This window comes from Pelodiscus sinensis, chromosome 30, assembly GCF_052426305.1.
Source record: "Pelodiscus sinensis isolate ZL-2025 chromosome 30, ASM5242630v1, whole genome shotgun sequence".
In the NCBI taxonomy this organism is placed as follows: domain Eukaryota; kingdom Metazoa; phylum Chordata; order Testudines; family Trionychidae; genus Pelodiscus; species Pelodiscus sinensis.
Window position 1 is genome coordinate 13,629,303 of NC_143081.1, and position 12,890 is coordinate 13,642,192.

The window sequence follows — 12,890 nt, forward strand, 5'->3', positions numbered from 1 at the left end:
TATGTGTGTTGAATTTCCAAAAGACTGTTCTTACGGTTGTGGCACAAAATCTGGTTTCACGAGACCCCACTTCTATTTCTGGGAATGCTGACTCACTGCGTAGCCTAAATATCTTCATTCTTTCATCCTCAGTTTCCACCTGAGTAATTTGTTATTATTTCATGCATATTGAAGGCGATAAGGGCATCCAAACTGTTTATATGTGTCACTGCTCATTTTTATTTCAACTCTGTTGTTTTCAGGGTAATACCCATTATTGTGAAGTTCCTTGTGAAAACTAAAACATCTGGTATAAAAGAAATCGCATCTTGCGAGGCAGGATCTTTCCTTTTCCAAACCCTTTTCAGCCAATGAATGAGAAAAGATCTTCAACGGGTGTAAATCACTAAGGCTCTGTATCCCTGTGAGACTGATACCAGATGAGAATCTGACCTCTTCTTTCCGTCACTGAGAGAAGCCAATGCATGTCCCATGTCACTCTGAGAATGAGAGAATTGACTGAAATTGACCTCTCTCATTTCGGGAAGAATGTCAGTGCCAGAAATGTCAGCAGCCCTCCCTGGGTTTCAGCTTTTGCCCATCGGAGATGGAGTTGGCCCGGCATTTTTTCACTCTCTGGAGGGCTTTAACTATGCTGGTCTCCCTACTTACACTTTACTCCTGGGAGCAGCCCCCCTCAGTGGGAATATTTGCAGGACCATAGCATGGCTTCTATGTGTGAGATGATAGTTTTGCACAAGAAGGCAGTGTGGACGGGCAACAGGAGTTTCTTGCGCAAGAACCCCCCATGGCTAAAATGGCCATCAGAGCTTTCTTGTGCAAGAGAGCATTCACGCTTCCATGGACACTCTTGCGCAAAAGCACATGGCCATGTGGACACGCTCTTGCTCAGGATCTTTTGCACATGAACGCTTACGCAAAACTGTTCTTGTGCAAGAAGCCTGCCGTGTAGACGTAGCCATTAAGCAAACTTGACGGCAGAATAACACTCCCAGAAGGACAAGGAAACAAAAGGAAAGACTCATCCCTTTTTTTGAGCATTCATCTAGACATAAAATTGTGTCTGAGGAGGTAGACTACGTTCCCAGGCAGAGGAAAATAGTAAAACTCCTTGGCTGGTAGAAATTGATGAGGCTTCTTTGCAGTCAATGTATCAGATCCCCCACCTGTTGTAAATCAGCTGTAATTCCACTGCAGTCAATATGGTCACGTCTGGGGCTGATCAAGACTGACATCATAACAGCGACACCCCTTTGTACCTGCTGCTCAGAGCGCCCCAGGACCCATATTGTACTGCAGCTGGTTTTACTGCGGAGGGTCCCAAGGGATGGTGACCCAGCCTGACTTGTTCAATTCAGGGTCACGTGTTTGGTGTTCCACAGATTCAGCTCCAGCGTCTCTTCCTTTCTCACCCCTGCAGATGACCTATTCTGTGAGTGATCCTGGCGAGAACCAGACCATCGCCGATGGGTTCATCCTGGTGGGCTTTTCCTATCTTAACGAGCTGCAGATTGTTCTATTTCTGATGCTTCTGGTCACCTATCCAGTTGCCCTGGTGGGGAACATGCTTATTATCCTCCTGATAAAGCTGAACTCCTCTCTCCACACCCCCATGTATTTCTTCCTGGTGAACCTGTCTCTCTTGGAAATCTGCTACACCACCAATGTGGTTCCTCAGCTGCTGGTTCACCTCCTGGTGGAGCAAAAGACCATCTCCCTTGCGGGCTGTATGGTCCAGATGTTTGTCTTCACCACCCTGGCTCTCACAGAATGTTGCCTCCTCGCAGCCATGGCCTACGACCGCTACGTGGCCATTTGCCACCCCTTGCACTACACGACCATCATGAGCGGCCGGGTGTGTGTACAGCTCACGGGGGCGTCATGGACCATCGGTCTCTTGGCGGAAGGAGCTGAGACACTGTGGCTCTTCAGCCTGCCCTTCTGCGGATCCCACCGCATCCACCACTTCTTCTGCGACATCCGGCCAGTAGAGATGATGGTGTGCGTTGACATATCGAAAAATGAACTCATGGGCTTGACTGTGGCAGCGCTGTTCATCATGGGCCCTTTCATACTGATACTCCTGTCCTACATCCTCATCATTTCCACCATCGTCAAGCTGCCGTCAGCAGAGGGGAGGCGTAAAGCCTTCTCCACCTGTTCTTCCCACCTCACGGTGGTGACTTTGTTCTACGGAACAGGCCTTTCAACTTACCTAAAACCCATATCCAGCTACACGCCAGAGAGTGATCACTGGATTTCCCTCATGTACACTGTTGTGACACCCATTTTGAACCCCATAATATACACGCTGAGGAACAAAGAGGTGAAAGGAGCCTTCAGAAAAACTCTGGAGAAGAGCATCTGTTCCCACAGCTAGAGAAATTAGGGAATGAAAAGGAAAGTTAGTTGAAACAATGGAAAAGAGGGAAACATTACAATTTTCTGAATTTTTCCTGAGGATGCTTATTTTATTAACTACTATTTTGCCTTTTGTAAAACTTTCACTTGTTGTAAACCCTTTAGGTCTGCAGAAAGTCCATTTGGGCTTCGCTTTTTGCTGTTCTGTCAGCCCAGTGCACATTTGAGGTTTCATCTTGCTTTGAGTTGAGTATTTTATCTGTCGAATGCATTTTCCCAGAGTGCTCTCTGGCCTAGATTTCAATATTATTCTCTGGCACTTATGAAGGTCTCCCTAAGTCAGTCTCTGAGGGTGTGTCTAGACTACATGCCTCTGGCAACAGAGACATGTAGATTAGGCTACCCGGCAGAGGAAAATGAAATGGCTATTTAAATAGTCCCCGCTTCATTTAAATTTAAATGGCTGCCGTGCTGTGTAGATCAGCTGTTTGTTGGCTCAGCGCGCTAGTCTGGATGCTCCGTGGTCAACATCAAAGGCATTTGTCGATCTCCCCGGTAAATCTCATCCCATGAGGCATACCAGGCAGGTCAACAAATGCCTTTGATGTCTACTGTGGAGCATCCAGACTAGCGCACTGAGCTGACAAACAGCTGATCGGCACAGCACGGCAGCCATTTAAATTTAAATGAAGCGGGGATTATTTAAATAGCCATTTCATTTTCCTCTGCCGGGTAGCCTAATCTACACGTCTCTGTCGCCAGAGGCATGTAGTCTAGACACACCCTCAGAGAGCTTTCCTTCCTCATCTGACTGGGTCATACAACTACTCAGGAAGTGTCTCTTCACTACAGAGTTTTGTCGGAAAAACAACCATTTTTCCGACAAAACCTGAGTAAAGTTCACACTGTAATCGTGTTCTCTGGAAAGAAAATTGAAAGAACAGAGGGTTTTTTCCAGCATTGGTAATCCTCTTTATATGAGGAAGAAGCCTTTTTGCACACAAGCTCTTTCAGAAGAAGGCACGTATGGACAGGAAAGAGGCAGTTCTTTCACGAGAAGAGGAAAGAGGAAAAAGCACAGGTGCCCTGGTGGCCGTTCCGCCCATAGTAATCCCAGCTTACATGCGAGATAGTGTCTAGTCAGTGTGGATGCTATCTGTCAAAATAGCAGATTTCTGAAAGCGAGCATCCACACTGAAAGTGCATCAAAAAAGCAGAGGTTTTTTTTGGAAGATCTCTTTTGAAAAAGCTTCTTCCAAAAGAAGCCTGCAGTCTAGACGTAGCCCTATGGGAGATGGCTTTTCACTTCCATTGCTTTTTGAACAAGCACAGAGGTCCGTGCTGGCAGGTTGCATTAGAACAGCAGCAATGTTCCCTCTAAGGTTTTCCATCCATGAGCGGAGTGAGTTCTGTCTTGTGCACCAATATTGAGGTCAGGTGCACTTCTTCAGATGTATGCCACCAAGCCACCCACCAGTTACTCACAAATACCTTTTATATATATGTTTAAATGTTATGGAAGAAAGAATACCAAAAACCAGGGGTAATTGACAAGATGCATGGCTTTAAATAATATGATATCAAATACTTACAATGAATACTGCAACATTTTCAGTAGCCACGTTCTAGCGTAATAAACATTTAAAAGTGTTCCGTTTATAGCTCTTTTCAAGTGCTGTGTATTTAATTATAAAATATAGACTCCTTGGCAGAGACCAACAGTCCGTTTGTTTGTTTTTTCACTTTACCATGTCCCACAATTTTCTATGCATTGGAAATGACTACAGGAAACCCCTGAGATGCGACTGCCCGAGTTGTGACCCCCCACACGTACAACGATTTTTGTAAGTGCCGAAAGGACTGAAAACCCCTGACTTACGTCCTCGGCCCGCATTTACGACAGCTCATGATGCCTATTGTAAATGACAGTTGGAGTTACAACACCCCCGACTTGTGATGCTTCCCCGGGAACCAATCACGTTGCAAGTCAGCAGCCACCTGTATTGTAATAACAGACACAAAGCGGGGGTTGACTGGATGGGGGTCACGTATGTGTGGAATGCCCTGTTCACACATGTGCACCATTAAACTGTTCACATCCTTTGCTTCCCAGAGCGACTTTTTTAAGGCCAGGAGTTAAGGTTAGTGGCAGATGAACAGAGTCAGGGACATTCATGGGACAGGTTAGGAGAGAGACATGGTCATTTCTGCAAACATTAGCAACCAATGTTGCCTTTTTCCTACTTGCCGAGTCTGCTGGGAAGAATGTGCAACAGCATCTGCCTGGCATCCAGGTGATAACAAGGGGGCAAGCCTCATCCAAGTGGACCTTGGGATAATGGTATATCTAGAGTGTGGCAGCCCTGAATCCCCCCAAAAATGAGACACCCCCATCCACTGCAATAAAAGGAGCACGGTGTGGTGAAGAGAGGGTAACACTACATAGGAATTGGGGGGTAGATGGAAAAGACTAACGTGGGAGCTGACTGCCAAGTGTAGAACAAAGTTGATGGGGCTACACTGGGTTTCTCCCTCTGAGGATCTGAGCCGTGATACCTTCATATAAGTAAAATCCAATTGTGTCTTTCCTAGAATTTTAATTCAAGCCAAAAACCAGAGGAGGTTAAAAGGTTTGATTAGTTACTGAGTGAAAATACTTATGACGCATGAGACACTTGAGGGAGCTACACCCCAAGGAACCTGGACATCACTTCAGCTGTTCACCTGAGCCATTATTCTGGTATAAATTGTGTCTCGTTCACCGTGAGAAAGGAAGCCTCATACTCATTCGGTGTCATTTCGCCACGGATTTGGAAGACAGAGGATGCGTTTACTTACACGAATCCAAAAGCTACGGGTCCGTGTGAAACTTCCCATTGGCATCAATCCTCATAGGGAGCCCAGGTGAGTTTGAGACTTTTTTAATCAGCTGAGCAGTTTCCCTTGTTCAAAGGCATTTCATTAAGGAGTTATGGGAGTCAAGGACAGGTGGGTGAATTCCTGACTCTGTCGTTGACAAGTGGTATCTAGTCACCGGTTTGTGGTTTCATAGAACACTAGAACAGGAAGGGACGTCGAGAGGTCATCGAGTCCAGTCCCCTGCCCTCACAGCAGGACCCAGCACCATCTAGATCATCCCTGACAGGTGTCTGTCCAACCTGCTTTTAAATATCTACAGTGATGGAGAGTCCAAAACCTTCCTAGGCAACTTATTCCAGTGTTCAAGCCCCCTGACAAGTTGGAAGTTTTTTCTAATGTTCAACCTTGATGGAGTTTAAGCCCATTGCTTCTTGTCCTATCATCAGAGGCCAAGGAGAACAATTTCCTTCCCTCCTCCCTATGACACCCTTTTAGATACCTGAAAACCTCTATTATATCCCTCCTTTGTCTTCTCTTTCCCAAACTACACAAGCCCAATGGTTTACAACCTTATATTCATTTCTTACATGATCCTGGCCTGCATATTTATATCCGCCTCTGGAAATTTCCACTACCTGCATCTGACGAAGTGGGTCTTTGCCCATGAAAGCTTCTGCTCCTACACTTCAGTTAGTCTATAAGGTGCCACAGGACTTCTCGCCACAATTTCTTACATTGTAGCCCTTAGCTGGGCTTCTCGTACATGACAAATCAGGAAAATGTCTGCATTGTTTCCTGTTAATATTGTGTATGTCTCTGATTCCTGGTCAGTTGGGTATGGTGGGTTTCGGTGCATGAAGTCCAATGAAAGGAGGCTGTAATAAAGAGGAAGGGGGTGCTAAGGCAGAAAACAACAGTGGCACAGACACTCAATTGCCTCCAACTCAATTGCCAGAGCAGACTGTGAAGAGCTTCATAAATCTCTCACCAGACAAAGTGGTTGGGCAACAAAACGGCAAGTGAATTTTACTGTGGATAAATGTAAAGTAATGCACATTGGAAAAAATAATCCCAACCATAGGTACAATATGATGGGGACTAATTTAGCCACAACTACTCAAGAGAGAGATCATGGAGTCATTGTGGATAGTTCTCTGAAAACATCCACTCAGTGTGCAGCGGCAGGCAAAAAAGTAAATAGACTGTTAGGAATCATTAAAAAAGGGATAGAGAATAAGACAGAGAATATCTTATTGCCTCTATATAAAACCATGTTACACCCACAGCCTGAATACTGAGTACAGATGTGGTCGCCTCATCTCAAAAAAGATCTCTTGGCATGGGAAAAAGTTCAGAAAAGGGAAACAAAAATCATTAGGGGTTTGAAACAGGTCCCATATGAAGAGAGATTAAAAAGAGTGGGACTTTTCAGCTTAGAAAAGAGGAAAGTAAGGGGGGATATTATAATAGAGGTCTATAAAATCATGACAGATATGGAAAAAGTGAATAAGGAAAAGTTATTTACTTATTCCCACAATATAAGAACCAAGGGTCACCGGGGCTATGTCTAGACTGCAAGCCTCTTTCGAAAGAGGCTTTTTCGAAAGATACTTTCGAAAAAGCCTCTTTCGAAAAAGAGCGTCTAGACTGCAAGCGGAACTTTCGAAAAAGCAAGCCGCTTTTTCGAAAGGCAGTCTGGATGCTCTCTTTTGAAAAACCCCTGTTTGCATTCAAGAACGCCTTTTTTCGAAAGAACACTTTCGAAAAAAGGCGTTCTTCCTCGTAAAATGAGGTTTACCACCGTCGAAAAAAAAGCCGCGTTCTTTTGATTTAATTTCGAAAGAACACGGCTGCAGTCTAGACGCAGGTGAAGTTTTTTCGGAAAAAGGCTACTTTTTCCGAAAAAACCCCTGAGTCTGGACACAGCCCAAATGAAATGAATAGGCAGAAATTTTAAAACAAACAACAGGAAGTTTTTCTTCACTCAGTGCACAGTCAACCTGTGGAACTCCTTGCCAGATGATGTGGTGAAGACTGGGCCTTTAACAGATTTCAAAAAAGAACTGGATAGATTAGGTCCATCAGTGGCTATTAGCCAGGATGGGTAGGAATGGTGTCCTAGCGTCTGTTTCTCTGGAGGTGGGCAACAGGGTAGGGATCACATGAGGGTTACCTGTTGTGTTCTCTTCCTCTGGGGCATCTAGTGCTGGCCACTTTTGGCAGACAAGATAGTGGACTAGATGGACCTTTGGTCTGACCCAGTGTGGCCGTTCTTAGGTTCTTATGTTCTTATGATATGCATGTTGTCCCATTCTGTAGCTGTCCCACCTCTCTGAGGATGTTGGTCAATTTCATTTTACTTCTCCCCTTCTCACAGCTCAACCCTTCATGTGCGACAGCCCATGGAACACCCAAACAATGTGACCGAATTCTGCCAATGGAACATCAAAACAATGTGATCGAGTTCAGCCAATGGAACATCAAAACAACGTGACCGAGTTTATTCTCTTGGGACTATCCAATGACCCACAGCTCAAGATTTTCCTCTTCCTGTTATTTTTGGTAATTTACTTATTTACTCTAGTGGGGAATATGATGATCATGGTGGCCATAAGGACCAATTCTCAACTTAACACACCCATGTATTTCTTCCTCTTCTATCTATCCTTCCTGGATGTCTTCTATTCTTCTGTCATCCTGCCCAAGATGCTGGAGAACTTCCTATCAAGGCGGCAAACAATTTCTTTCCACGGCTGCTTTGCACAGATTTTTCTTATTATCCTGTCGGGGTGTACTGAAGGATTCATGCTTTCAGCGATGGCCTATGACCGGCTCGCTGCCATATGTGACCCACTGCACTACATGAACATTATGAACCGGCGGGTCTGCAGTCAATTGGTGGCCAGTGCATGGACAATGAGTTTTTTGTTGGGACTCGTCAACACTCTTTTTCTATTAAATGTACATTTTTGTGGCCCGAATGAAGTCAATCATTTCAGCTGCGAGCTCCCTTCACTGCTAGCGCTCTCCTGCACCGAGACTGTCACCAACGAGCTGGTTCTTCTCACGTCCGTGGTGATATTTGCCTTGAGCTCCTTTGTCCCCATTTTGGTCTCCTACATTTGTATTATCTCCACCATCCTGAGGATACGCTCCGCAGAAGGCAGGCGGAAAGCCTTCTCCACCTGCAGCTCCCACCTCACCGTGGTGGGTTTGTTGTACCTGACGGCTCTCGGCCAGTATATGAAACCCAGCGCGGCATCCTCTGTGGTTCTAAATAAACTCTTCTCCGTCCAGTACAGCATCTTAACTCCCTTTTTAAACCCCATCATCTACAGCCTGAAAAATAAAGACATGAAAATGGCTTTACGGAAAATATACTCAAGTCATAGTATTAATGTTCACTAGCTAGCCAATAAAGAGGCACAGAAGAATTTAGAGTTCTTTTTCGAGTGGTCCCTGTGGATGCACCACTCATGGTGTTGAGCTCATCCCAGTGCTGCAGCTCCAGGATTAGCCTGACACCATGAGTGGAGCACCCGTAGCGACCCAACTGGAAGAACTATCGTTACTGCATGAAGGTGAGTAACTTCTTCTTTCCATAGCTGAGCTCATATAATGAACTGGGAATGGGCACTCATGCCGTTATCATTAGAAGTACTTTAGATTTTTTAAAATGATGTCTATGATCGAGATCACGGTTTTCTGAAATAACTTGGGGAGAGCTGCCAGTAGTAAGTTAATGCGCCACTGAGAGCCAAGTTAATGTCTGTAATTCCATGTGGGAGGGTGACATAAATACATAAAAACAGCCAGACTGGATTAGATCAAAGGTCCATCTAGCCCAGTGTCCTGTCTGCCCACAGTGACTAATGCCAATAACTCCTCTGACAGACGGCTGGCTAAGCCAGAGTTCTGCCACTCCATGCTGGCTGAAAAGGCCAAATGCAGCCAGCTTAGCAAGCCCAGGCCTGATGGGCTAATGGAAGTGGCTGTGGGCCTTGTTAGCTAGAGGGGTAGATAAGGCAGCCAGAGGGGAAGTGAAGGGAGAGGAGCCAGAGAGCGGCTGAGTGTGTACGCTGCAGCCAGAAGGAGAGGTAGCTGAGTTAGCTGGTGGGAAAACCAAGCTCTGTTAATAGAAGGTGGTAGGATGCTCCACAAGCAATAAAAAGACATGGGTGACTGCACAAGAGAGGGTCTCCTGGTGATTTGTGACCCCAGGACAAGGGGCCTGAACAAGGACTTTGCCACACGTGGTGTCAGTAGTGGGATCCAGGGTCAGCAAAAGTGGTCGGCAGCCCCGAAATGAAAGAAACCCTGCAGTGGCTCATCAAGCAGCAAGAGCTGGTTCAGCAGGCCCTGCATAGTTTCCAGCAGTCCCACCGGGCGGAGAGACCAGCCCTGCTAACCCGGCAGGCAGAGCAGCAGCAAAGCCTGCGGGACTTCATTAAGGTCCAAGTGGTGAGTCCCAGGGGAGGGGATGGCACCCGACCACCAGGCCTGGGACTCTGTAAAATGGGGCCAGCAGATGACCCAGATGCTTTTTAAGGGTAGCCATGGGAGAGGGCTACATGGCCCCTGTGTCTGGCTCCCTACCTCGCAGGAGAGGCTCATGCAACCTACCTGACTTTGGGGGATGAGCAAGCCCTGAGCTATGAGGCAGTGCAAGTGGCCTTTTTCAACCAGCTGAGTCTGTCCATGGAAAAGTACTGGCAGAAGTTTCGGTCAGCACAGTGGACAGCAGCAGTGAGGTCCTGGGCGTTTGCCAAAAAGTTAGCAGACTGGCCAACCCACTGGCTGAGGCCAGAGACACGGACGGTGCAGGAAATACTGGACCCGCTTGTACTCGAGCAGTTGCTGCAAGCCCTGCCGGAGACTATCCACATGTGGGTCAGCCCGTAACGGTGAATGCAGTGCTCAGGCTGGTGGAGGAGTATCCCGAGGTGGAGGTTCCCCAGAGAGAAGGCCGACCCTACAGGGACAAGGACCCAGGGAGGAAGCCGGAGGAGCCCCTTCCGGGGAAAGGCCCGGAGAGGAAGGCACCCCCAAGGAACACCCGGAGGAGCTGGAACAATGGCCTGCTGGTGATGTGGAAGGGCAGGACATAGGAAGCAAGACTGTCCGGACAGCATTGACTCTGCATATGTGGGGTGATGTGGGTGGGCTCAGGCAGCGGGACCTGGTAAGAGGCAGTCTGCCCAGAGTCCCGATACGGGTGGGGAGAAAGGCCTGGCGAGGGTTAATGGACTCCGCGTCAGCTCACTCGCTCATGTGGAAGGGTCTGGTGCGGCCACACTGGATAGTTGATGCTAGAAGGTGTCAATGGAGACAAGAGGTCCTACCCCATAGCCCAGGTGCCGCTGGAAGTGAGGAGCTGATTCCGGGGGAAGCAGGTGAGGGTAGTGGACTAGTTACCATCCCCTGTGGTGGTAGGTCGGCACTGGGACTGGCCCGCCACAGAGAGAAAGAAAGAGGCACCTGAGGGAGACAGAAGCGTAGCCGTCGGTGCTACAGGTGTGGGGAACTAGGGCACATAGCGGGACGGTGTCCTAACCCCGTGCAGACAGACGGGAAGGGTGTCTGGGGGCGATGGGTAGCCCTAGCCCCTCCCAAGGAGAGGAGGCGCCATTGGATCGCTCTCCAGGGAAGCCCCCAGAAAAGGAGACATCAACCCGGATGGAGAGGTGAGGGAAACTGAGGCACAGATAGTACCACACAAAGGGGGGCAGGACCCTGACCCCCAAGGTGGAAGGGGTATTGGAGGAAGGGCCCCCACGGGGTGTGTTTTGTGTGAGGACTTGTGGGCAAGTGCTGAACGTTATGGGTCGGGCCCTTCCCACTGTCATTTTTTGTGGGGAGGAAATGAAGGAGGCTCCCGAAGGAGCCCAGAGGCAGCGCTTGGCCATGAGCAGGGATTCTCCCCGAACGGGCCCCCTTAGCAAGGACCAGAGAGGCCAGGGAGGGGGAACCCCAGAGCAGCGGCCCGAGGCTCGCCCAGCCTGGAGCAAGGGACAGGTCCACAGTGGGCCCAAGAAAAAGGGGGCAAGCCACCCCCAAGGGCAGAGAGCTTTAAGGCACTGAGACGTCAGAGTAGGGGGCCCTGAGAGGGCCAAGGCAGGCCCGAGCCTGGAGGTTCATAAGGGGGGAGGCGTGTGACAGACGACTGGCTAGGCCAGAGCTCTGCCATTCCAGCCTGGCTGAAAAGGCCGATTGCAGCCAGCTGAGCAAACCCGTAACGTAAAGTTTGTAAAGTGATTCTGGTGGGATTGGAACTCACAACTTTCACTCACTGGTCTTGCTCTCATGAGCCACCACTGTGGAGACGTCCAACACTCTGTCCACTGGACCCCACAGCAGGGCTCCAGGAGCTAAGAATAAGACGGGGTGGTAATTCAGCATATTTACTCCAGACAATACCCTCAACCGGAAAGGCTCAGGTATAGTGGTTCAAACTGGACTCCCCAAAGGCTAAGGGTACGTCTAGACTACAGGCTTTTGTCGACAGAGGACAGTATCTGTCAACAAAGTTTCTGTCGACAAGGGGAGTCTAGACTACAGCCAGTTCTGTCGACAAAGCAAGCCGCTTTGTTGACATGAGAATGTAGACGCACAGGACAGCGTAGATGCAATAACGCCTTCTGACAACAGAACTCTGTCGACAAAAGGCGTTATTCCTCGTTGAATGAGCTTTACCGCTGTCGACAAAACTGCCAAATTCTGTTGACGTTACGTTGACAGAACTCAGCGGTAGTTTAGACGCAGGTATAGTGTTGTTGACAAAAGTCCACTTTTGTCGACAAAACCCTGGAGTCTAGACACACCCTAACAGACCGACAAAGGACTTTTGGACAACTAGCTTTAGTCAAAATCAACCCAGGGAATTCCTTTGGTCCAGCAACCAGGCAGGACCTCCTGTTTCAGGGGAGCCTCCATCACTCCTGGCAGGAGTTGGAAGGACTTTGTTCTACTGATGCTCCACAGGTGACCTTTGGTAAGTCTGTCACATACAAATAGGAAATTTGATTTCTCTGTGTTTTTCTCCATAATGCTTTCACCTTCAAAATAAATGTACTTGCTTAGAAAGCGGCGTGGTGCCTTTTAACTGCTGTCAGTGATGATGCTTATAAGCAATTGGAGGGAAAGCAAAGCACAGACGCAGGCTTGCTTAGGCAGCCTGGGAGTTTGTATCCAAGGGAGGCAAATGACAGAAATTGGACCCAAACAGGGTTACGCGCTGGACAGTTCCCTCTCCTCATTCCTCATAAGGTAGAACATAAGAACAGCCGTACTGGGTCAGACCGAAGATCCTTCTAGCCCAGTGTCCTGTCTGCCGACAGTGGCCAGCACCAGGTGCCCCAGAGAGGGTGGACTGAAGACAATGATCAAGCAATTTGTCTTCTGCCATCCTTCTCCAGCCTCTGACAAACAGAGGCCATGGGCACCATTTCTATCCCCTGGCTAATAGCCTTTTATGGACCTAACCACCATAAAATTATCTAGCTTCTCTTTAAACTCTGTTATAGTCCTAGCCTTCACAGCCTCCTCTGGCAAGGAGTTCCACAGATTGACTACGCGCTGTGTGAAGAAGAACTTCCTTTTATTAGTTTTAAAGCTGCTACCCATTAATTTAATGTGGTGTCCTCTAGTTCTTCTATTATGGGAACTAATAA

The 12,890-nt window shown here is 47.9% G+C and overlaps 1 protein-coding gene and 1 pseudogene across 1 annotated transcript; both read left to right on the top strand.

Annotated features, from left to right (window-relative positions):
* Nucleotides 1-1,420: 1,420 nt before the first annotated feature.
* On the top strand, nt 1,421-2,389 carry LOC102448297 (olfactory receptor 10C1-like; annotated as a pseudogene).
* A 5,303-nt stretch (nt 2,390-7,692) lies between these two features.
* On the top strand, nt 7,693-8,628 carry LOC102448530 (olfactory receptor 5BS1-like). Its single transcript, XM_006135648.3, has one exon. It carries the CDS (start codon nt 7,693-7,695, stop codon nt 8,626-8,628), a length of 936 nt encoding a protein of 311 aa, XP_006135710.3.
* Nucleotides 8,629-12,890: the final 4,262 nt, after the last annotated feature.

Excerpts from the sequence above, each read along its gene's own strand:
- LOC102448530 (XM_006135648.3), top strand. The coding sequence starts at position 7,693 with ATGGAACATCAAAACAACGTGACCGAGTTTATTCTCTTGGGACTATCC.